Here is a 26,611-nt window from a genome sequence, read left to right on the forward strand (position 1 = left end):
ATGATAAGGAGGTTACTCTATGAGTTATTTTAGTCGTATGATATTCATTTTCTACATTTTGAAGGCAAGCAAGTTGTGGGACAAGAGTTGGCAAAGGTCATCACAAGTTACATTCATAAATTTGCTGAAATTTAAGTCAAATGTATCTGAGAATTTCTCCAAATATACTTGGAATCATGGGGTGTTCTACCTAAAAAATTGAAGGTCTACGAGTCTTCTTTCTAACGCATTAAACTGTTTGTCAATACGACATCGGAGTAGAGAGATATTCGTATTTTTGCGAGACCGCGCAAGCAGCTCCCAGTGGGACCCACTTAGGCGGTGGTTGACCTACTTCAATTTATAAACGATTTGGACGCCTATTTTTGCTCATTTTTCAACTAAAATTTGTCTCGAAACTTCTCTTAACCCTCCTAAACATATACCACAAGGGTTTGAAGTGATTCCAAAGTGATTACACCATATTTCAACATCAAAACTTAGTTCTAGTGAAGAACAACACCTCTTTGAGGTTGTGTTGTCATTGAGGATTGTTGTGGGCTGTATTTGGATGAAATTCCAAGTTTTTGCTGCTGTCTAAGGTGAGTATAACAGCCTACTAATTGTGCTTAATCTTGCTTGTATGTTGGTTAAGTTGTTAGGATGATAAACTACAAGATAATACTTGGATTAGCTTAAGTCACTTCTATGGTGTTGTATTGCTATTAAGGGTTGTTGTAAACTGAATATAACTTGGATTTTGACTTGAAGTTACTGTATAAGGTATGTATATTGTGATCTTGCTTGTGCCTAAGGTTATCTTGATGTTGATTAAGTTAAATGGATGGGCTAGACATGAACTAGTGAATAAAGTTGCTAATTGAGGATAGTTGAAGTTGTGGATTATTTTCGTTGTTATAAATATATGGTTTAAGGCTGGAATCATTGATTAATGACTTCATTATCATGTTAATGATACTTTTATGTTGAAGTAAGAAGTCTATAAGGATTGATAAGGGGTATACGGATTCCAATCGGAGCTTGCCGCTCGTCGTAATGTAGTTGTGACTTGTTGTTGTTATATGGTGTCTTGATATTGATAATTATGTATTGATGGATTGCTCTGGTAATTGTTGTTGGTATATGGTATTGGAGGAGGCCCTTATATATAGGGGAGGTTCTGTCCGTTTCATTGTAAAATAGGTTGTGGTCGATACATAATAGTTACGACGCTTAAACGATAACGAGAGTGTCATTTCTCTTATTGTAGACTAAGGAGCCGTGAAATTGCATAGCTTGAGGTTGGGAAGAATATACAAGGTATGTTAAGGCACTTACTTCTTTCTTTTGGCATGATCTAAAGTGACATGAACATAAACGGTACGCTAATTCATAACGGATCTACTCCTAGAAACTAAGGTTGTCCATGTTGTTCTTTCCTTATAAAGTTATTCTAAACAAGTGTGTATAATCCTTAAATCCCACTAAGGTTCATATTGATGGTAGGGATGTCCATAATGTTAATCGAAGGTGCAATGACCTTACATCACTCTGAAAGGGTTAGAACGTGATTCCATGAGTCGAGCATGCATTATATATATGTATCTATTTTACTCTACCGAGATGCGCTATAGTCGGCCGGGTATGGCACCTATTGTGCAACCACTGATCAGTTGGGTTTACTGAGCTCCACGTTGCCGGGTACGATTCTACCGAGCCTTATGATGACCGGGTACATTTTTACCGAGTCCTCTTTGAGGCCGGGTACGATATGATGATGATGATGCCCACAGATGCGAATGTTTTAAAAAGTTTATGTATATATATGTATTATGCATTTCATATCAGTAACCCCAGAGGCACTCTGATGTTACAGGTTGTATCTCCTTTATCTCTCTCTTTACATTACTGTTCTTGTTTATGCTTTCCTGCCTAACATACTTGGTACTTTATTCGTACTGACATCCCTTTTGCCTGGGGACGCTTCATTTCATGCGCGCATGTCTCGATTGATAGGTTGACAGTCCTCCAGTAGGCTATCAGCTCAGCAAAGGTGTTGGTGTAGTCCACTTGCTCCGGAGTTGCCTATTTGGTTAGTATGCTTTGGATATGTATTGATTGGTATGGCGGGGCCCTATCCCGACCTTTATGATTTTATGTACTCTTAGAGTCTTGTAGATAGATGTCAGGTGTATGGATACTTGTATGGCCTTGTCGGTCTATGTTTCGAGTTTACTAATGGTCATGTCGGCCTTATAGGCCCGTATGTCACATATATAAGTTTGTATATCATTTTGGGTCTTCATATGTTGAGTATTCCCTTATGTTTTATTCTTGTTATCTCATGACGGGTTTTCTGGCTCATTTACTCATGATAACATGTAAAGAAAGATATGTTACATTGGTACTCGGTTGTGTAAGGCACGGGGTGTCCGTCGCGGCCCTTCGGTTTGGGTCGTGACACCTTCTTTGATTTGAGGTGGTAGCATCTCCACCTTTTCCACTTTTAGTAGTCATGGCCATAGCATGTCCCGTATTACTCCCACCCTTCCGGTTCACCACCCCTTAGGATGAGTGTTCAATGCTTGTGAGATTTGGCCTAATTAAACCTCCAAATTCCGAATAGAAGTGTTGTGCAAAGCTATTTAAGTATCTGAGTTGACATTCTTCTCCATTATCTGTTTAAACATGTTTTCAATTCTACCTATCTCATTGGAAGAAGAGCTTTGGCCTTGAGAAGGATATGGAGGTAGATTGCTTGGTTGTTGGAACATCAGAGGCCTTTGAAAACCCAGCCCCCAGTTGTTGTTGTTGTTCGACCCGCCTTGGTTATTTTCTCCCCAATTGGTTTGATTGTTGCCACCCCAATTGCCTTAATTACCCCCAATTGCCTTGATTTCCTTAATTGTTCCAATTGCTTTGATTAGAATTACCACCACTCCAATTGCCTTAGTGGTTTTGGTTGTTCCAATTACCTTGGTTCCCTTGTGACCTCCATTGTTGTTGGTTTTGTCCTTGAGCATTGTTTATTTGAGCTTGGTAATTGTTGACATATTGAACTTCTTCGTCTTGTTCGTTGAATGAATCACCTTGATCATAACCACTATCATCTTGCATGAATTGTTCCAGACGGTTTTGCATTTGTTGACCTTGTTGTCGTCTCTTGTTTACCATCATATTCATACCTTCCATTGCATTCACTTGTTTCGGCCCTTGAACTTATTGAAGCTGAGCCTTGTCCAATTGGTTCATAGTAGTTGACAACTCGGAAATGGCTTGCCCATGTTCATGTAGCTCCTTGTGTAGGTGAATAACATTAGGGTCACCTTGCGATACATTGGCTCTACTTTGCCACATTGAAGAGGTATCTGCCATCTTATCAAGTATTTCACAAGTTTCGGCATATGGCATGTTCATGAAGTTTCCCCTGGTGATTGGTTAACCACACATTGGTTTGTTGTGTTGATCCCCCTGTAGAAGGTCTGTTGGATCATTGCCTCAGTCATATCATTGTTCGGGCACTCTTTAACCATGGTATGATATCTCTCCCAAATTTTGTGTAATGGCTCATTAGGTTCTTGCTTGAATGCAAGAATCTCATCCTGAAGCGTCGCCATATGTCCCGAAGAAAAGAATTTGGAAATAAACTTTTCTACCAACTCATCCCAAGCGTGAATGAAATGGTTGGGCAACCTCTCTAACCAGTCCAATGCTTTTCCCCGTAGAGAAAAGGGAAATAGCATTAACCTCAGTGTGTCCTCAAAAATATTTGTTTGCTTGCTCTCCCAATAAGTTTCGACGAACCCTTTGAGATGCTTGTAGGAATTTTGGTGTGGAGCTCCGGTGAAGAAACCCCGCTGCTCAGGCAGTGTAAGTATCACGTTGGTTATTTGGAAGTTTCTCTCCCTAATGCAGGGCAGAACTATAGCACTTGCATAACCCTCGTTTAGAAATAGCCGATGCACTGCTCTTGGTGGAGGTGGGGGAGGGACGGAACATTATCATAAGGCGGGCGGCCTCATCTATTAGCTTGAGGTTCAATAGGAACCTCATCCATTGCAGCATCGTCCACTTCCTCCCCAATGGCACATTTCAAATGGGATCGTTTTTTAGAGCCATTTTGTACCTAAAATCAATTCAAACACAAAATTAGTAACTCGGAAAGAAAGAAAGACAAAACAAACAAAAACCTAGATATATAGCTAAATTCGTTTAACTCGCCGGCAACGGCGCCAAAAATTGATCTTGGTGAAACCCACACCACAATTAAGTAAGGAGGCAGTCGATGCAACAATAACCCAACAAAGGCCGGGATCGAATCCACAAGGAGTTAGAATATGGGATTAGGTGTATATATAAGTTGGTTGCAAGTTTTGGCTTCAATTGTACTTCCACAATGTTGATTGGTGTACTACTTATATTAAACTCTATTGAATGCGAAGATAAAACTGAAGGACAATATTTTTGGTTTTGGTTGTTTTTCAAAGGATGAAGAAATCTAGGGTTGTGACTTCCACCTAGGTGGTTACCTAACGGGTTGTAAACTATAGGGCAAGTTTGATTTATCGGAATCGGGGTATAGCAATCACATGCAATTGATCACTCTATACCTCTCGGTATTTTGTGTGATTTTGCCTAATTTGGCTTTCTCAAGCCCAAATGGGTATTGCACAAATCAAGTGATATAAGCTCAAGTCGGATCTTACTATCTCTATATTTGGACCTTTAATTGGGGCTATCAATTTCTAGAATTCACCCTAATTCCTTGTTAGCCAAGATTTCCTAAACATATTCTCTCTTTCTCAAGCAAAGACTAGGTTAATTAGGCATGAATCAATGTTTGCAACCATTAATTCTAGAAATTAAGCATAAACAAGGCTAAATATCACTAACCTAATCACAAACAAGCCCTAAAATTAAATACCCATTAAGTACCCACACTAGGATTGGGTAACAACCCTAGCTAAAGATTTAGCTACTCATGGAAAATGAAGAAATACAAGAAGAAATTAAGATAGAATGCATAATCATTGTTTAAACAAAGAAAATCTAATGCTAATAAGTCAATCTAGTAAAATATTGCTTAAAGAAGTAATGAAAATGACTCAAGTGCACCTCTGCCAACTGAACATCACCTACAATGACAAAAAGTACTATTTATACTAAGCTGAAAATATCTAACAAAAATACCCCTATGAAGGTTGTGCGGCCGCATAATTCTGGTGCGGTTCGCACAATGGGCTTCTGCGGTTGTGCGGACCGCACAAAAGTGCTGCGGTCTGCAGTCTTGGGAAATTGGGCTTGAAATCTTCAGGCTTCTGTGGTCCGCATAAAAGTGGGTGCGGCCGCACTTAGGATTATGTGGCCGCACAAAAGTGATGCGGTCTGCACTCCTAAACTTTCCAGCTCTCTGTATCTCAACTCTGTGGTCCACATAATAATGGATGTCGCCACACTTGACCTCCTGCAGCCGAACAATTTCAGTGTGGTCCACTCTCCCTGAGCTGGCCAAAACATACTCTCTGAATCTCCTTTTGCGACTGCACTAGAATTGCGCGGTCTGCACTCCCATCTCATTTGCCCTATTTTGGTTCTAGTTCACTTTAGACTCCTTTATGAGTTGATTTTGACTTCTTTGGCTCATTTTCCAATAATCCTGCAAGTAAGCACATTTTGTTAGGTTCCGAAAAAACCTTTGAGCATTTTTTTAGCTAAAACGCAAGTAAAAGAGAGCGAATAAGCAGTCAAAATCACTATTTATCAGGTGCACACACTTAGAAAAATTAACGCTTGCTCTAATCAGCGCCTCTAGGAAATTAAAGCCATATTTTTAGTGCCACCCAATTTGTATGGTGACCACTAATCCTCTTCGTAATGTTCTACATAAGCCCGAATTCTCGGGCCGATTGGCTAAATGGGCCGTCAAAATCAGTGGGTATGATATCGAGTATCAACCCCACATGGCCAACAAGTCTCAAATCTGAGCAGACTTTGTGACTGACTTCATGCCAGCCCTCGTACCCGAGGTCGAAAAAGAACTTTTGTTAAAAATGGGTACATCTTCGGGGGTGCGAACCTTTTTCATAGATGGCTCTTCGAATGTGAAGGGGTCTGGGCTAGGCATCATTTTGAAGCCACCCACAGGCAATACAATTAGACAATCTATCAAAACCTCTAAGTTGACTAACAATAAGGCCGAGTATGAGGCCATGATTGCAGGTATCGAGATGGCTAAAAGCTTGGGAGAAGAGGTCATCGAGGCCAAGTGTGACTCCCTACTTGTGGTTAACCAAGTCAACAGGACCTTCGAGGTTCGAGAAGATCGAATGCAGAGGTACTTGGACAAACTGCAGGTAACCCTACACCGGTTTAAAGAATGGACCTTACAGCATGTACCTCAAGAGCATAACAGTGAGGCAGATGCCCTTGCAAATTTAGGGTCATCAGTCACAGACGATAAAATTAGCTCGGGGACTGTCGTACAACTTTCAAAGTTAGTAATCAAAGAAGGCCACGCCGAAAAAAACTCCAAAAGCCTAACTTGGGATTGGAGGAACAAATATATCAAGTATCCAAAAAACGGGAAGCTTCCATTAGACCCTAAGGAATTGAGGACTCTGCGAACAAAGGCTGCATGATTCACATTGGCTGAAGATGGAGCATTATACAAAAGGATGTTCGTTAGACCGTTGGCAATATGTTTGGGTCCAGGAGACACCGACTATGTCCTATGAGAAATTTATGAAGGTACTTGTGGGAACCATTCCGATGTCAAATCCCTAGTTCACAACGTCATCAGAGCGGGGTACTACTGGGCCAATATGGAAAAAGATACTAAGGAATTCGATCGAAAATGCGACAAATGCCAAAGACATGCACCGATGATCCACCATCCTGGAGAGCAACTTCATTCAGTCCTATCCCCATGGCCGTTCACGAAATAGGGAATGGATATCGCCAGCCCTCTACCATCGGCCCTAGGTAAAGCTAAATTCATTTTACTTATGACTAACTATTTCTCTAAGTGGGTTGAAGCACAGACTTTCAAGAAAGTCAGAGAAAAAGAAGTTATAGACTTCATCTGGCATCACATCATATGCCGATTCGGGATACCTGTCGAGATCATATGCGACAATAGAAAACAATTCATCAGCAGCAAAATAACAAGGTTCCTCGAAGATCACAAAATAAAAAAGATCTTATCGATGCCGTATCATCCTAGTGGGAATAGACAGGCCGAATCAATAAACAAGACCATAATTCAGAATCTAAAGAAAATATTGAACGACACTAAGGGAAAATGGAGAGAAATTTTGCTCGAAGTCCTTTGGGCATATCAGACAACTTTAAAATCCAGTATGGGGGCAACACTGTTCTTCTTAGTATATGGCGTCGAAGCTCTAATCTCGATCGAGGTCGGGGAACCTAGCGTCAGGTTTTGATACACAACGGAAGAGTCAAATCATGAGGCTATGAATACAATCCTCGAATTTCTAGATGAAAAGGGGAAAGTCGCCTTTATCCGAATGGCCACACAAAAGCAGCGCATCGAAATGTACTACAACTGAAGAGCCAATCTTCGCCACATTTGAATCGGGGACTTAGTTATGAGAAAGGTCACCCTTAATATTCGAGAACCAAACGAAGGAAAACTCGGCCCAAATTGGGAAGGACCGTATCAAGTCCTCGGTATCATCGAAAAGGGATCTTACAAACTTGGCATGATGAAGGGCGAGCAATTGCCAAATAATTGGAACATATCACTCCTCAAATGATATTATTGCTAAGGTATGACCTTGTCCTTTTTCATTTGTGTTGTATGCTAACTTGTTGCAGGTGTTAGATCGAAGGCATCAAAGTTCTCTTCAAACACGAAGTCCTTAGGTCTGAAAGCATGCGTTGTATTCTTTTTCCCTTCGACCAAATTTTATACCAAATGGGTTTTTCCGGCAAGGTTTATAATGAGGAAACCATTGTTCGTGCTAACTTAAGCAATTCAACAATATTCGAGGCTTGTGTACAATCAACCTTGAATACTGGGGGCATCACCCTCAGATGTCATATTCGCGAGGAAAACACTTTGTATCAACAGGGTATCGATAGGTAAATTTTGTAAAGGGCTAAACGGTCAAATGAAATGTGTCCATGTAGATTACTCGAGCCCTAATGGAAAAATATGTATGCATGAATGATCTATTGAAAGAAGTATTTTTTTTCCTTACCAGATGTTCCATGCCTTGTCGCGCCCCTTTTTCTCGCGAGATCGGGTTTCGACACGTGACAACTCTTTTAAAGGAAGGGTGTTAAAAGAGAGAGTCTCCACCTAACGAGTTTAAGGTGCATTAGGGCACCTATTTGAAAATAACTCAGGTTTAAACAGTTTGTGTCACCAAAGATCGGGTAAGGGCTCGAAATTACCTCGAAAAGAAGGTGTTAGGCACTCTTCAAGGTCCACAACTGTAGGTTCCGGACGAACTCGAATTATATGAATTAGTCTATGTGATCAAAGATAAGAAAAACAATGAGTTTGGGAAGTTCATTATTAAACACCAATAATTGATTTAAAGACAAGATGGGTCCTAAATTTTTTAGCCTAAAGGATCACCCCGTACAACTTAAATAATACTTCGTAACTCCCTCAAGATGGGGTGTTACTCGTATTATTTAGCGGGCACAAACTATCATCTCTTGGTACTCGATTATTATCTTTAAGTTGTTTTAGTTGATTCTAAATCATGCCTTATGCATGCACTACCCGTCTCATACATATGGTCCAGGAGGCATTTGGACCTCTATTTTAGGTGGTTCTAGCCCTAACTTAGGTTACTCAAAAATGAGAAAAAATTAACCGACGAACAAAATAAGTTGGACTTCACATAAAAGCAGTTAAGGGCTCAGGTTAGCCTCCACATTTAGACAACAAATGCACGCAAACAAATTAGGTGTTTGACAATTTTAGAATTGAGGCGAGTTAAAGCCATTAAGCCCTATGGACATGATTTCTATGTGACTTTGGAATTCAAATAAGCAGGTAGTTTCAGGTGCGCGATGTTATTTTATAGGCATGCTTTCTGAATAACTTTATATTTCAGGAAGTTTAGTAGTGCGTACTGATTACTAAAATTACAGATTATAGTGTTTAGACCTATAGACATTATATCTAGGTGCAGTAGTTGGCAGTGATAACCATGGAAGATATTCAGAATTACCTAGTTTGATCCTATAGGTATGATTTCTAATAGTGGCAACGAAACAGTGTTGAAAGTTTAGTATCAGCACTTAATGCGAGTGTTACCCTATATGTAGGATTTCTAACGATTAGCGAGTGAAACTGATTTTTTATATGCTTAGCTCTTATAGGCATGATTTCTAGATGAAAATAAGCTAAATAATCCTATGATCATGATATCTAATGAACATGTTGCAATTGAAAGATTGATCATTTTATTTCCTATAGGCATGATATCTAATAAAACATATGGATCAGAACATGTTAAATGAATTTAACATTAAAGTCCTATAGGCAGGTTATCTACGCACAGATAAGCAGAATATGTTGAAGAAATTAAATACCTATAGGCAGGATTTCTACCCGTTTCATGCAAGCATTAGAATAAACCTATTTTCTCAATTTTAATTGTTATTACATCATTATTACAGGCCCAATGAATGAAATAAATTACAAAGTTACAAAATAACTATAGTGGGCCTAAAACATGCCCAAGGTATACCCGACTGGGCTAGGCCTTCGATTTCAAGTCCACATAGTTCACAATAGCCCAGAAGTCATAGCCAGAATACAATCGCCATGAAAGATTCAAAAACAACCATGTATACAAGCCCATTGGTTTATTCAGCAAGTGAAATGGGACATAATTGAGCAATTAGGACAAAGTGACAAAGAACCTTGGACCCTAGTGCGTCAGAGTTCCCAAAGGCTTCAAGAACCTAGGACAGTGCTCACACTGGGGAGGTTAGTAAAGGAGATTCAGGTATAGTGCAGGTTTCAATATCTGGGGGTGATCAAAGACCCAAATCCTAGTGTGTCAGAGAACACAAGGGCCTCAAATGGACCCCGAGCAGTGATCACACTTGGGAGTTTGGTAGCAAGAGCCTTGATAGCCTTGGCTTTCAGTTGGCTAAGAATAAGGAGTTCAGAATAACATAAGTGATAATGAGGGAGAATGGACAATGGCTGAGGGATAGAACTGAAGCGTACCAACATTGTCAAGTTGAGCACATAGAGCAAATAATTAAACAGACCTTAGGTTTTAAGAATAGACTTAGCAAGAATTCAGAAGAACAAGTTCAACACCTAGTGCATAAGTAGTCACACATTAACAAAACAGGTTTGCAGGATTGGTATACACAGACTCATAATAAGGAAAAGGTTCAAATTATGTTAAGTATAGGTGCTAGTGTTACAAGAAAGAATCATATTGATTGGCAACAGAACTTAGACAGGATGAGAACAGATTATTGCAACTACTAGGAAGTCAAGACATACTAAAAGCATACTAATGAGGAACATGATCAAACATGCTACATAAGCAGGATATCACCATAGCAAGTTTAGAATAGGACAGAAAACAGACTTATGCTATATAGTTAATGACTACATTCATGCTTTTGAACACAATAAACAACAACAACAACTACCCAGTAAAATCCCACAAAGTGGGGTTTGGGAAGGGTAATGTGTACGCAGACCTTACCCCTACCCCGATAGGGCAGAGAGGCTATTTCTAATAGACCCTCGGCTCAGAAAGACGGAAATAAAATACAAGAAAAGAAAATTCATTAGTAACTCCAGTAAAAACCATAATAGTAACAGAAGCATAACAACCAAAAGATAAATGACATGCAATAACAGTAACCAGTATCTAAGGCCCGGAGCTAAGATAAACAGCAAGAATAGTGTGGACTCAACATAAACGGTAAGCCATCTAAGATCAACCCTAATCCAACCCCGCCTCACCCCGAGTATGAAGTAAGGAAAGCTCTACTACCCCCTAACCTACAACCCTAATGTTTGACCTCCAGACCTTCCTATCAAGGGTCATGTCCTCGAAAATTTGTAGTCGTACTATGTCTTGCCTGATCACCTCTCCCCAATACTTCTTAGTCCTCCCTCTACCTCTTCTCATACCCACCACGGCCAATCAATCACAGCTCCTCACTAAAGCATCAAAGCTTCTCCTCCACACGTGCCCGAACCATATGAGTCTCACTTCCCGCATCTTGTTATCCACAGAGGCCACGCCCACCTTCTTCCGAATAACTTTATTTTTAATCTTGTCTATCTTAGTGTGCCCGTACATCCACCTCAGCATCCTCATCTTTGCTACCTTCATCCTCTGGATATGGGAGTTCTTAACCAGCCAACACTCCGCTCCATACAACATGGTCGGTCTAACCACAGCTCTATAAAACTTACCTTTGCTTTTGAACACAATCAACTAGTCTATTAAAAGGGATATGAAAGCATGTCCAAGTAACAAGATTGATAACAAAATTAAACGCTAAAGAGAGGCTAAAGTGCAAAGGTTTTTAACATCAGTAAGTTGTAACACATAGGCTAGATGAGCTTGAAAAGAAATTAATTGACTCGAATCAGGTATAGACATGTCTCAGATTACCAACATAATGAAGTTAAAGATTAGAGAGACCTAAAAGTGAAGTAAAGCAATCAGAATTGCATATAAGAACATCCTAGAAAACACATTAAACTACAATCTCCAGAAGTGAAAACATATGCAAATGACATGTAAATAGGAATGAAGTGCCAAAAGTTCAGCAACTCACCAGTTAAGTGAAAAAACAAGAAATAACAAAGTCCACAGTAGCAAGAACCTATAATTTATGGCCTTGGCGACTTTCAGACGGCCAAGAACCAGAATATAGAACAGGAGTATGAGAGAACAAAGAGTAGTAACTTCAGTTTTTAGTAAATATCTTAACGATTTCTACTCTGTCTAAAAGGGAATGGGAGAAAGGTTTATATAGTAATAGAAATTAAACAAGTAAACAAGGAAATACTATAAAATCAAACATAAATAAGGAAGCAATATCATGCAAAAATCAATAAAAATCGGATTTAGGAAAAATAGGTAAACCCTAGTTTTAGGGAAAACAAATAACAAAGGAATATTCATAAAAACGGTAGCATATGATGAATATAGATACAAATAACACTAAAATCAGAGAATCAAACCTATTTTGTTTTGATTAAAAGAGATCTGAAAACTCCAATTTAGGGTAAGTGAGAATTAACAGAAGATATAGAAATATTCGTACTACAATAGAGCACATGAAGAATATAGACAGAATAATCAGAAAAGTCAAGGATCTGAACCAATTTTGGTTCGATTCTTATCAGATCCGCTTGCTATGTTTAGGCAAGCAGTATAGAAAAAGACCCGGTACCAGGGAGAGGTCACATATGCAAGAAACGACCATGAAATCCCATGTTAGGTGGGATTAAGATAGGGATTTAGGGGGAGACGGCTAGGGTTTAGCTTTGATAGATGAGAGTATTCAAGGGCGGCGAATGGTGGGAAATGATTTAGGGTTAGAGGGTTTGGGTATAATTAAAAGGGAGGGTGTAATGTGGGTTGTTTATCTCAGAGATCAACGGCCACGATTTAAAAGGGGTTTTGGGTCAGGTGGTTAAATGAGTCACGACCGGGTATTAGATAGGGTCGTTTGGTCTTGAGCCAGGGGTAATTCGCTAATTTGGGTCTGAATTTGGTTTTAAGAATGGGCTATTATTTAAATACCAAAATTCAACAAAAATAATTTATAAAAATACTTAATAAATAAATAAAAATATTATTCATACAATAAAATAATTAACAATAATAACTTAGCATTATAAAAATATAAAAAGCTATTTTGACGCAAATAGTATAGATAAAAAGCAATTATATGTGATATAGGCTATTATTGCAATATTAGGTAAATAGCTTAAAAATAATTATACGAAATAAAGTAAAAATATTATGAAACATATATGAGGATGAAAAATCTTGATTTGGATGATTAAGTCATAAAAAAATTTGAAGGAATAATTAATAATTATTCAAGTAATTTAAATGGAGAAAAATCAATTTAAAGCTCTAAAAATTATGGAAAATTATAGAAAATGCGTGTATAGATTTATATATTAAATAGTGATGCAAATATACTATTTTGAAAGTATATAGATATATAATTTAAAAATATGAGGAAAAAATTGGGTATCAACAACTGTCCCTCTTTATTCGGGAATGATAAAAGAATTATCGGTTAAAGAAATGATGACCGATTTTGACCGAATGGGATGATTTTAAAAATAGAGGCGGAACACCAGTTTTTGAGTTGCCTACATATCCCTGGTTTTACAGGAATCAGGTCATGTGTAGTTCTAGACCCAACGGTGAATAAAATCGATGGAATTTTTATAGGAATGGTCGTGTGTTTCAGAAAGGGTTCTTTTGGGAAGGATAGTATCGGATGCAAAGTTATAAATGTGAATCTGAATTGTAATGAATGTGTTATAGAGCAAGTATCTGAATAGCCATAGAGAAAAGTGAGTAATTGATGGGAGTCGGTTACGTTTGAAATAATTGTAGGATGTGAACGTCATGAATAGAAATCGGAGCGAAGATTGCTCCCATTTGAAGAAAGGTTACTTCCTGGATTACCTGCAAAACTTAACACACGATGCATGCAAATATATATGGGTTATTGTGAGAATTTAAACATGATGCAAATTCCCTTTTGACCATAAAGATTGTCTTTGGATGGTGAGGATGATGTCCTTAGACCATGATGTCCTGGGCCATGAGTCGTGAGATAAAGGATTCGCGACCATGAAATGATATTCTCGGGCCATGATAATGGTACCTCTGAACCATGGCGCCTTTGAATAATGATGTGCAATATTGAGAGATCTTCAGGTCATGGCATGGTGTCTTTTGGCTATGAGGATGATGCATTCGAACTATGACGCCTTTGGACAAAAATGGCGATGTTTCAGCACATGAAATGCAAAGACATTATGCTGGGTCATATAAGCGAAACAAGACAGAGCTTAGTCTTGTATAAGATTGGGACAGAGCTTAGCCCCCTGGAGGCAAAATAATGCTAGATTTCAAGTAGCATAGCATTCGGTATTGGGCAAGGAAAGGCAAAGCTTAGCCTTATGCAGTTGAGGAGGCAGGGCTTAGCCTCATGCAAGAAAGGGAGACAGTGCTTAGTCTCATGCAATGGAAGGCAGTGCTTAGCCTTATGCAATTGAGGAGGCATGGCTTAGCCTCATGCAAGGAGAGGAGAGAATGCTTAGTCTCAATGCAAGGAAGGCAATGCTTAACCTTATGCAAATAGGGAGGCAATGCTTGGCCTCATGCAAGAAGAGGAGACAGGGCTTAGTCTCATGCAATGGAAGGCAGTTCTTAGCCTTATGCGGTTGAGAAGGCAGAGCTTAGTCTCATGCAAATGGAAGGCAGTGCTTAGCCTTATGCAGTTGAGGGAGGAAATGCTTAGCCTCATGCAAGAAGAGGAGACATGGCTTAGTCTCATGCAATGGAAGGCAGTGCTTAGCCTTATGCAATTGAGGAGGCAGGGCTTAGCCTCATGTAAGGAGAGGAGACAATGCTTAGTCTCGATGTAAGGAAGGCAATGCTTAGCCTTATGCAAATATGGAGGCAATGCTTAGCCTCATGCAAGAAGAGGAGATAATGCTTAGTTTCATGCAGGGGAAGGCAGTGCTTAGCCTTATGCAATTGAGGAGTTAGGGCTTAGCCTCATGCAAATTGGGAGGTAGTGCTTAGCCTCGTGCAAAGAAAAGAGATAGAGCTTAGTCTCATGTAGGGAAGGGAAATACTTAGCCTTATGCAATTGAGGAGGCAGTGCTTAGTCTCATGCAAAATGGGAGGCAATGCTTAGCCTCATGCAAAGAAACGATAGTGAGTGATAGCAGAGTATTTTCTTATATGGAGACACGTTTGCTATTTGACAGCCTTGTTGTTATGAAGATAGGGATTTTGATATGTATATACTTGCGAATACTCTTGTTATGTTCATCGTTCCTGCATCCAAAGAAAAATCGTGAGTTTTGCGGGGATGTTTGGTTCATGCCTTCGCCTGTTTGCTTTGCTCTGGAGATCATGTTCGAGTTACCCTGGGTAGCAGCTGGCTACCATAGAAATAAAATTTTTGAAAGTATTTGATAAACATCGTTATTTTAAAACATAGTAGATTACGATATCGAGTAAATTAGATGAATCAATGATTATGACACTTTTAGAGACATTGCGACTTCCTAGCATTAAAATTTTGAGGGTCCTCCTCAAAATTCTGCCCCAGTTTCTGACCATGGAGGAAAATGAAGATTTTATTAAGATGTGACCGAACCCACAGGGCTACATATGTATCCCCTCTTAAACGGGAATCAGGTAAAGTGTCACGACCCGAATTAGAGGGCCGCGACGGGCACCCGATGCTTTACTCAACCGAGTACCAACGTAACATATCTTTCTTATCATACTATCATGAGTAAATGAGCCAGAAAACCGGTCATGAGATAACAAGAATAAAACATAAGGGAATACTCAACATATGAAGACCCAAAATGATATACAAACTTATATATGTGACATACGGGCCTATAAGGCCAACATGACCATTTGTAAACTCAAAACATAGGCCGACAAGGCCATACAAGTGCCCCTACACCTGACATCTGTCTACAAGCCTCTAAGAGTACATAAAATCATAAAGATCGGGACAAGGCTCCGCCATACCAATCAATATATATCCAAAGCATACTAACCAACTAGGCAACTCCGGAGCAAGTGGAGTGCACCAACACCTTCGCTGAGTTGATAGACTACTAGGAGGATTGTCAACCTATCAATCGGGACCTGTTGCCATGACACGCAGCATTCCCAAGCAAAAGAGATGTCAGTACAAATAAAGTACTGAGTATGTAAGGCAGGAAAGCATAAACAAGAATAGCAATGTAAAGAGAGATAGAGGAGATACAACCTGTAACATCTGAGTGCCTCTGGGGGCTACTGACATGAAATGCATAATACATACATATACATGAACTTTTTAAAAACATTCACCTCTATGGGAATCATCATCATCATATCGTACCTGGCCTCAAAGAGGACTCAGTAAAAACGTACCCGGCCATCATAAGGCTCGGTAGAATCGTACTCGTCCACGTAGAGCTCGGCAAACCCAACTGATCAGTGGTTGCACAATAGGTTCCATACCCGTCCGACTATAGCGCGGCTCGGTAGAGTAAAATAGATACATATATATAATGCATGCTCGACTCATGGAACCACGTTCTAACTTTTTCGGAGTGATGTAAGGTCATTGCACTTTCGATTAACATTATGGACATCCCTACCATCAATATGAACCTTAGTGGGATTTAATGATCATACACACTTGTTTAGAATAACTTTATAAGGAAAGAACAACATGGACAACCTTAATTTCTAGGAGTAGTCCGTTATGAATTAGCGTACCGTTTATGTTCATGTCACTTTAGATCATGCCAAAAGAAAGAAGTAAGTGCCTTAACATACCTTGTATATTCTTCCCAACCTCAAGCTATGCAATTTCACGGCTCCTTAGTCTACAAAAAAGAGAAATGATACTCTCGTTATCGTTTAAGCGTCGTAACTATTATGTATCGAACACAACTTATTTTACAATGAAACGGACAGACCTTCCCCTATATATATGACTTCACACTAGTCAAAACAATCACAAACAGCCCAACATACCCCTATCACATCATACACAACACGATAACCATAATAGTGTCCACCAACCCGAAAATGTTACGATGAACGACCAACAAACAACCTTGTCATTATGTGGTGTTTCTCCACAACCTTCCTCCTATCAACTCCATAAAAATATTAGTAAAAGAGACAACCCAATACCAACACGAAACAGCCCAAAAATATTCCCACAAGTTCATCAACTCAAAAATAATTTTTCAGTTTACTTAAACACGTTTCGACTTGTCTTTTCTTTCAAATTGGGAAATACAACCAAAAATACATCATTATACCTCTTATCCAATAAACCGGCCATGAATTCAACTTAGAAATAAATTTACAACCATCCAACCATTACACAATAATAAACAACATACCATTCTTTCGAAACTAGCTAGGTCTATTCTTTACGATCGAGTTACAACTCGCAAATGCATAGATAATGGAAGGAGAAGTATAAACTTACCTTGTACTGAGTATAACCCACTAAAACTGGTCCTTTTTCATAAAAAATAATTTCCTCAACACGGCTACAAGAAGGAGAAAGAGAAACTAGCAAGCTGTCCGGACTTTTCAGCACTAGAATCGCGGCGTAACACCCGGAATACCCTAGGGTTTGTGTGAGATTTTTGGGGAGGATTTGCAGGGGTTCAATTAGGTTTTCTTGGTCTGAAAGATAGGTTAAATAACTGAGTTATAATCCCTTAAAAGTCCCCTCTTGACCGACTTAGTTGAGGCCTCTCTTTTTGGCAAGTAGGTGATGCACCCACTTGTCACCTACTAGCTGCGCGGTCTCGCGAAAATGCGAATATCTCTATACTCCGAGATTGTATTGATAAACGATTTAATGAGTTGAAAACTACACTCATAGATCTTCAATTTCATATGTATATCATCCATTGATTCAATGTATGTTGCTATAAAAGCTCAGCTACATTTAACCTAAGTTTCAACTCATTCTTGAATGTAACTTGTGATGACCTTTTCCAACTTTTGTTCCACAACTTGCTTGACTTAAAAAATATCACACGACTATCATACGACTAAACTAACTCATAACATAACCTTATAATCATGTTAATCACCCTTGTCTCACCCCAAAAGTATAGGTTATAACATTCCAAACTTGTCGACATTCGACGAAACTTATTTTCTTTAATTCATTTAGCGCCTAAGCTTTCCAACCCTTTTGGTACTCGTTATTCATGATCATAAAGAATTGTAACCTCCATTATAAAAGGATTAACTTACTTTACTTACTTTCAAAGTTGATCTCATTTCTGAGCTTCCATCAATTGACTTACGGATACTCTAACATACGAAAACATAGGGTGTAACATCATTCACCCCTTTGGAACATTCGTCCTCGAATGTTGACTGATCCACTTATCATTTTCATAACCCATATCTCTTGTGAACACTTTAATACTCTTCTAGCCATGTAGGAAACTATTTTGAATAAATCCAAAGTCTAGGGTATTCCCCCTTTAGTCCTCCTTCTCATACCACGACTTGTGGTCGGACCCCTTCCAATCTCGTAATTGTTGCTCTTTTTTGTCATGCAGCCTGTACGACTTTTTCCTTGTACGTGCGCCTATGCGACTCTTTTTTCTTCCTCCAGCTTTTATCCAATCTCTTGGTATCACGTTGTAAATATATACAAAGCTTGATATGTTGTTCGTCTGGGCATCTATGGGTATACTGAAGTTCTTCACTCGGTACTTTGTTAAACTTACGACTTTTGCTATATCTTGTTTCATAGCCTCAGTTATCTATGCTTATGGCTTTAATACAACTAGGTAGGTCATATTATACAATAACTCTTACTTCGGTTTACTATTATCGAGGTCTGCCACCCAACTCCAGGTTACTCTCTCACCGCTTATCCTATATGTATAATCCTTGTTATTGTTCATCTAAAGAATGACATCATAATCTCCTCTCATACTTTGGAATCTTTATCCATCTATTATTGATTTACCTTAATGTTAATCTATAATCCACCACTGATAACTTGAAACCTCTTACGTAATACATTGCCACAAGTCTCACGTCTCATCGGGGAACATTTGAAGTGGTTTTCCTAATCCACCTAGGGACAATACTATACTTCAATAACCGTATTTCATAGCATCCCAATGTGATTCGTCTTATGGGGGTATCCTAGTCCCGTGACATCCATGAAATCTCTTCTCTTTGAATCATTACTCAAATGAAGGCATATATATCATCCTTTTATAATTTGCCACTATTACACCCTTACATTATGACCAGAGGAGCATTCCATCTCTTCTAAATGCTCCTAGTCATAGACTCCTCCGTGTTAATTCAAGCTATACTGAGCCTTTTATAACATATATAAACCATCAGGTCCCTTGTTTGATGGGCTTAATACCGAGGTCTTACCTATTCTTATCAGCTTCTAACTCACCTTTTCTCACCCTTACTCACATCTACCCAAAATCTTTTCACTCTACTATACTTTCTCTTGTGACCTACACATATTTACTTATTCTACTCAGAACCTTCCTTTAGCTTGCTAGCACCTTAGATTCCCTTTTGCGCATTCTCAACTATCTTTAAATGTAAATAATTACTTTTTCTGGTCGTTCTGCCACTTGCTACATGGATACTTGGCTTATCATAGTACCCACGAACACTGGAATTCCCTGTAACTCGTATGCTCTCAAGTATCACCTTTGATGTTTTTTTTTCCTTTTTTTCTGTTTGTTAGCCATGATAGGTGACACTTTATTATGGAGTGCATACAATATTATAGTGAGACAGCTGTTACAAGATCAAAGATCATTTCCTTTTTAGGTCACTATGCTTAGGTGGAAACCTTCCCCCTTATTTCCTCAGCTAGTCTTTCGTGGTAGTACTTAGGAGACCTTTTGGATCTTGTAAAGTTGTGATCTTGTTATACTGTATACTCGAAGAAATTTTTTGATATTCTTACTCGCCTACAAACATCCTTACTTACATACCTCTGTGTCGTGTGCTCGTAGGATTAATTGTAAAATCAGATTTTGATTATCTCCTTAGTGGCACCCTCCATTATTCCCGTAATACTTATACAATACCTTTAAATACCCCAACTCCTATCTGAGCATTTCTCAAGGTTTATGATGTCATATTTGCGAGACTGAATTCACTATATTAGGATTCACTATGTTTATCTTGCATGATCTGTTGACTCGTCTATAACCTCCTATTTAGCCATAACTGGGCTCTTCCTTAATCAAATCCCAAATACTCGTTGGCCTATCCTCACATTAATTTTCCGCGTAATCTTTCTTGGGTTATTTCCTTTGTTTTAACTTACCTCATGCACTGGTCTCTGATCTATCAATGACATTTCGGGTAGGAACCCTTACTTCCTTTCCTTGATGTCGTGTTTGTATAATGCACTGATATCGTAACATATCTGTAGGCTTTGAATAAGTACAATCTCATCCTTTTTTCACATTACCGCATTATTCTTCTACCACTCCATGATTAGTAGAACCACTAAATTCTGACTTCATGCCACATCACTCCATATTCCCCCTTTAGAGGAGTACTAAGAGTTGGAGCTACGACGATCTACCTATAGATATTTTACCTCTATATATTTGACGTCTTTTCACATCATTGATTACCCTTACTCGCCTTGTGGTAATGCTTTTTGTACCAAGGATAGTAAAATTCCTTGCTCGCGAGGATCACACTTAGTGTAACTGGCGCACATAGTCCCTTAAGCTTAACTTTGCTCATATTGCTTGCTTTAGGGAAGCGACTTCCTGAATGACCATTAAAGGGCATTCTTTTGCATCCATTCTATTATCGCCGGAACGCAACCTCTGAAATTCTCATGATGCCAACTATTATCATATCATTTAGTCCCTAGTTCACGTTTAGTGTATCTTGTTTACCAGCCCATACTGATTTCTACTACTCTGGGTATATCTTTTCCTATTGGTAATCGCGTTAGAGTTGCGAACTTATTTCTCGAAAAGAAGATATGACTTTATGGCCTATACTCCTTTGTTGTTTCAAGGCCTGTCACCTCTCATCATTTTCCTTCACTTAACTATAGACTCTATAATTCTGTCATTTTCATCATCATTTTTTTTCCACCGTTGTCATCCATGTGGACATCTTACTCATAATTCTTCATTAACTCTATTCTTATTTTCCTACTAACATTTATGTCTATCACTTTATTCTGAAAACATCAACAAGACATTCTTTTGCTTTTAGCTCCCCTTGCTTCATCTCACTGGCTCTTCGGGATGCCTAAAATTCTCTCTCCTAGGGACACGAGCCATGCTAAGGTAATATTTATCCCTTCAAGGCTTCTAGTGGCTATCTTTATAGTACTCATATCTAGCTGTACTATTTTATAGTGCGTAATCTGGGTATCTCACAAGGAGATTTATTAGCACATTTGCATTATCCTTCAGAAATTGTCAACTAACATAAACAATCAATTCACCATTATGGGTTATCCTAACCCCAACCGGATCCTGATATCTCATCCTTTTCTTAATCTACACATGTTAGCCCCCAATAGGGTATAACTGATATGGGTATGGTCAATTATACATACCTCTGTTACTGTTGAGGGTAACTTACAATGCTTATATTTTTCTGGCGGAGATGAAAATACCGATAATCTTTATTAACTAGGTGCCTTGTACCCTTCCCATCTTGCTCCTTTTACTTGTTGAAGCTTGTATCTATCTTTTGAATCTTTCATTGCCTTTAGGGGTGGATAGATATTCTTTGCCTTAAGGCTCCTTAACGAGAAGCTTACACTTCTTAATACACACATGATCTACTGAAGACCTTATATTTACCCATCATATGCATCATGAAAAATCGAGCTCCTCTAACTCAACTCTTTTACAGCCACATACAATCTTTTACCAACCATCTTTTTAAATGTAGGTATCGTTGTATTACGACTAAAGTCGAATTTAGGAGGTTGAATTCTTACAACAGAGCTCTACCACACGATCTAGAATAAAAAGAAAGAGTGATAGTCCTAAATGCCCTGTAGCCTCCTACTTATAAGTGTGGTGCACTACACACCCATAAACACGACTCTACTAAACACGGCTTGTAGAATCCCTAGGACAGAACTGCTCTGATACCACTTTTGTCACGACCCGAATCAGAGGGTCGCGACGGGCACCCGGTGCTTTACTCAACCGAGTACCAATGTAACATATCTTTCTTATCATACTATCATGAGTAAATGAGCCAGAAAATTGGTCATGAGATAACAAGAATAAAACATAAGGGAATACTCAACATATGAAGACTCAAAATGATATACAAACTTATATATGTGACATACGGGCCTATAAGGCCGACATGACCATTTGTAAACTCAAAACATAGGCCGACAAGGCCATACAAGTGTCCCTACACCTAACATCTGTCTACAAGCCTCTAAGAGTACATAAAATCATAAAGATCGGGACAGGGACCCGCCATACCAATCAATATATATCCAAAGCATCCGGAGCAAGTGGAGTGCACCAACACCTTCGCTGAGCTGATAGCCTGCTAGGAGGACTGTCAACCTATCAATCGGGACCTGCGGCCATGACACGCAGTATCCCCAGGCGAAAGGGATGTCAGTACGAATAAAGTACTGAGTATGTAAGGCAAGAAAGCAAAAACAAGAATAGTAATGTAAAGAGAGATAGAGGAGATACAACCTGTAACATCTGAGTGCCTCTGGGGGCTACTGACATGAAATGCATAATACATATATATACATGAACTTTTTAAAAACATTCGCCTCTGTGGGCATCATCATCATCATATCATACCCGGCCTCAAAGAGGACTCGGTAAAAACGTACCCGGCCATCATAAGGCTCGGTAGAATCGTACCCAGCCACGTGGAGCTCGGTAAACCCAACTGATCAGTGGTTGCATAATAGGTTCCATACCCGTCCGACTATAGTGCGGCTCAGTAGAGTAAAATAGATACATATATATAATGCATGCTCGACTCATGGAATCACGTTCTAACTTTTTCGGAGTGATGTAAGGTCATTGCACCTTCGATTAACATTATGGACATCCCTACCATCAATATGAACCTTAGTGGGATTTAAGGATCATACACACTTGTTTAGAATAACTTTATAAGGAAAGAACAACATGGACAACCTTAGTTTCTAGGAGTAGATCCGTTATGAATTAGCGTACCGTTTATGTTCATGTCACTTTAGATCATGCCAAAAGAAAGAAGTAAGTGCCTTAACATACCTTGTATATTCTTCCCAACCTCAAGCTATGCAATTTCACGGCTCCTTAGTCTACAATAAGAGAAATGACACTCTCGTTATCGTTTAAGCGTCGTAACTATTATGTATCGACCACAACCTATTTTACAATGAAACGGACAGACCCTCCCCTATATATATGACTTCACACTAGTCAAAACAATCACAAACATCCCAACATACCCCTATCACTTCATACACAACACGACAATCATAATAGTGTCAACCAACCCGAAAATGTTACGACGAACGACCAACAAACAACCTTGTCATTATGTGGTGTTTCTCCACAACCTTCCTCCTATCAACTTCATAAAAATATTAGTAAAATAGACAACCCAATACCAACACGAAACAGCCCAAAAATATTCCCACAAGTTCATCAACTCAAAAATAATTTTTCAGTTTACTTAAACACGTTTCGACTTGTCTTTTCTTTCAAATTGGGAAATACAACCAAAAGTACATCATTATACCTCTTATCCAATAAACCGGCCATGAATTCAACTTAGAAATAAGTTTACAACCATCCAACCATTACACAAGAACAAACAACATACCATTCTTTCGAAACTAGCTAGGTCTATTCTTTACGATCGAGTTACAACTCGCAAACGCATAGATAATGGAAGGAGAAGCATAAACTTACCTTGTACTGAGTATAAACCACGAAACCTGGTCCTTTTTCATAAAAAATAAGTTCCTCAACACGGCTACAAGAAGGAGAAAGAGAAACTAGCAAGCTGTCCGGACTTTTCAGCACTAGAATCGCGGCGTAACACCCGGAATACCCTAGGGTTTGTGTGGGATTTTTGGGGAGGAGTTGCAGGGGTTCAATTAGGTTTTCTTGGTCTGAAAGATAGGTTAAATAACTGAGTTTATAATCCCTTAAAAGTCCCCTCTTGACCGACTTAGTTGAGGCCTCTCTTTTTGGCAAGTAGGTGATGCACCTACTTGTCACCTACTAGCTGCGCGGTCTCGCGAAAATGCGAATATCTCTATACTCCAAGATTGTATTGATAAACGATTTAATGAGTTGAAAACTACACTCATATATCTTCAATTTCATATGTATATCATCCATTGATTCAATGTATGTTGGTATAAAAGCTCAGCTACATTTAACCTAAGTTTCAACTCATTCTTGAATGTAACTTGTGATGACCTTTTCCAACTTTTGTTCCACAACTTGCTTGACTTAAAAAATATCACACGACCATCATACGACTAAACTAACTCATAACATAACCTCATCATCATGTTAATCACCCTTGTCTCACCCCAAAAGTATAGGTTATAACATTCCAAACTTGTCGACATTCGACGAAACTTATTTTCTTTAATTCATTTAGCGCCTAAGCTTTCCAACCCTTTTGGTACTCGTTATTCATGATCATAAAAATTTGTGACATCCATTATAAAAGGATTAACTTACTTTACGTACTTTCAAAGTTGATCTCATTTTTGAGCTTACATCAATTGACTTACGGATACTCTAACATACGAAAACATAGGGTGTAACATAAAGCGTAGTTCAGTTACATCAAATGAAGAAATGTAAACAATCTAAACATAATATCTCTTGTCTGTGCCTGAATTGATAGGTTTTGGCCAAATTTCTCCGTCCATTTCTGCAAGTATGAGTGCTCCTCCTATTAGTACTCTATGAACCATGTAGGGCCCTTGCCAATTCGGTGAAAATTTTCCTTTGGGTTCATTTTGAAGCGGGAAGATTCGCTTCAGCACTAGCTGCCCTGGTGTAAACTGTCTGGGTCTGACCTTTTTGTTGAAAGCTATGGACAGTCTATTCTGATAAAGCTGACCATGGCATACCACATTCATTTTTTTCCGGTCAATAAGAGCTAATTGTTCATAGCGACTCCGTATCCATTTTGCATCACTGAGTTCTGCTTCCTGTATAATTACCAAAGAAAGAATTTTGACCTCAGCAGGAATGACAGCTTCAGTACCGTAAACCAACATGTAGGGAGTTTCTCCGGTTGATGTGCGAACTGTGGTACAATATCCCAATAAGGAAAATGGTAATTTCTCATGCCATTGCTTGTGATTGTCCACCATTTTCCTTAGAATCTTCTTGATGTTCTTGTTGGTAGCCCCCATAGCTCCATTTATTTGAGGTTTGTACGTTGTGGAATTCTTATGCTTGATTTTGAAGGTTTCACACATAGCTTTCATTAAGTCGCTGTTCAGGTTAGCAGCGTAGTCGGTGATAATGGATTCTGGTACACCGAATCAGCAAGCAATATGATCTTTGACAAAATCTGTGACGACCTTCTTGGTTACAGCCTTGTAAGATGCAGCTTCAACCCATTTTGTGGAGTAGTATATGGCCACTAGAATGAGCTTATGCCCGTTCGAAGTGGCGGGCTCGACCGGATTGGTAGGTAGTTTATGAGCCACTATAGACGTGCTCAAACTAGTCATATCATCATAAGACCATGCAAAAATATCTTCATACTCCTTCAGGAGACGGGTGTATTCTTCTTTCTTTGATGGTGACAGGTGAATGCTTATGCGAGTTTCTTTGACTGTTTCAGAATCTTCCAAATTGACTATCTCGGTTTCGTCCAAATTTGACTTAGGCTTGTTCTCAAAAAAATTCACTTCTCTGATAATTTCCTCATATATTATATCTTCTTCCTCTGAATCACTATCCTTATGTTGCGTTGTCTCATTACATGTCACAATCATCGGTTCATCAGGATAAGTAATAATAATGTTGTGGAGAGAAAAATGTAAAGGATAATAATAAATACTAAAATAGCAATGCATTAGATAAATCTTGAAATATTAAAACAAGTATGGCTCAATGACTCGAGCAATTATTTCAAAACAAAATGCATCTAAAACAAAATACATAAAATGTCTTAAATGCTGAAAATTGCTTTTTAAAAATAAATCATGCTAGTTGCCAGGTTACCCAGGAACTCGACGGGCCCGGGATGGTGCAGCAGTCCAGTTCTTAAGAACAACTCCCTTTCCCAATATCTCAATTGTAAGGCCTTCCTCCTCCTCCTCCTCCTCCTCAACTATTGCAGTGCAGTCCATGTCTTCATCGTCTAGAAATAGATTCCTTAGGCAGCCTTATCTTCTTCAGATTCCTATATCATGTCAGTCTATTGAAATGTCTGGTGTAGATGCGGTATTGGCTACTCAAGTGGGTAATAAGGACCACACCATGGTGGCAAACAATTCTGATACTCGTGTCGGGTGTATTCATACCCCAGCCCAAAAGTTGTGCCATGGTGCTTTAGCTGTATCGGTTTGGTGATCCCTTGGAGGTTCTTGCCGAGACCCTTGCCGGGTTCGTACCCTGTCCATAACAATATACTTTCAATCTTATTACTCCACTACTTTTCTTTCTCAATTGCATCGACGCGCTCGATGCGATGGTATGTTTCTCCACCCAACTTCCTTCTATTCTCGACAATCGAAACAGTTTGATTGGTGTAAATGGGGTTACTCCCATCCCCGTAGATGATTACTTCCTGATGATTCCATTCAAATTTTACAGCCTAGTGTAGAGTGGAGGCTACGA

At 39.0% G+C, this 26,611-nt stretch overlaps 1 protein-coding gene across 1 annotated transcript; it reads right to left on the bottom strand.

Annotated features, from left to right (window-relative positions):
* Nucleotides 1-24,618: 24,618 nt before the first annotated feature.
* LOC138879207 (uncharacterized) lies at nucleotides 24,619-25,173 on the bottom strand. The gene has a single exon (XM_070158803.1). The coding sequence runs from the start codon at nucleotides 25,171-25,173 to the stop codon at nucleotides 24,619-24,621; it is 555 nt and encodes a 184-aa protein (XP_070014904.1).
* Nucleotides 25,174-26,611: the final 1,438 nt, after the last annotated feature.

Source organism: Nicotiana sylvestris, chromosome 10, assembly GCF_000393655.2.
Source record: "Nicotiana sylvestris chromosome 10, ASM39365v2, whole genome shotgun sequence".
In the NCBI taxonomy this organism is placed as follows: domain Eukaryota; kingdom Viridiplantae; phylum Streptophyta; class Magnoliopsida; order Solanales; family Solanaceae; genus Nicotiana; species Nicotiana sylvestris.

What these genes read in the sequence shown, in the direction of transcription:
- LOC138879207 (XM_070158803.1), bottom strand. Translation starts at nt 25,173, where the DNA reads ATGGGGGCTACCAACAAGAACATCAAGAAGATTCTAAGGAAAATGGTG.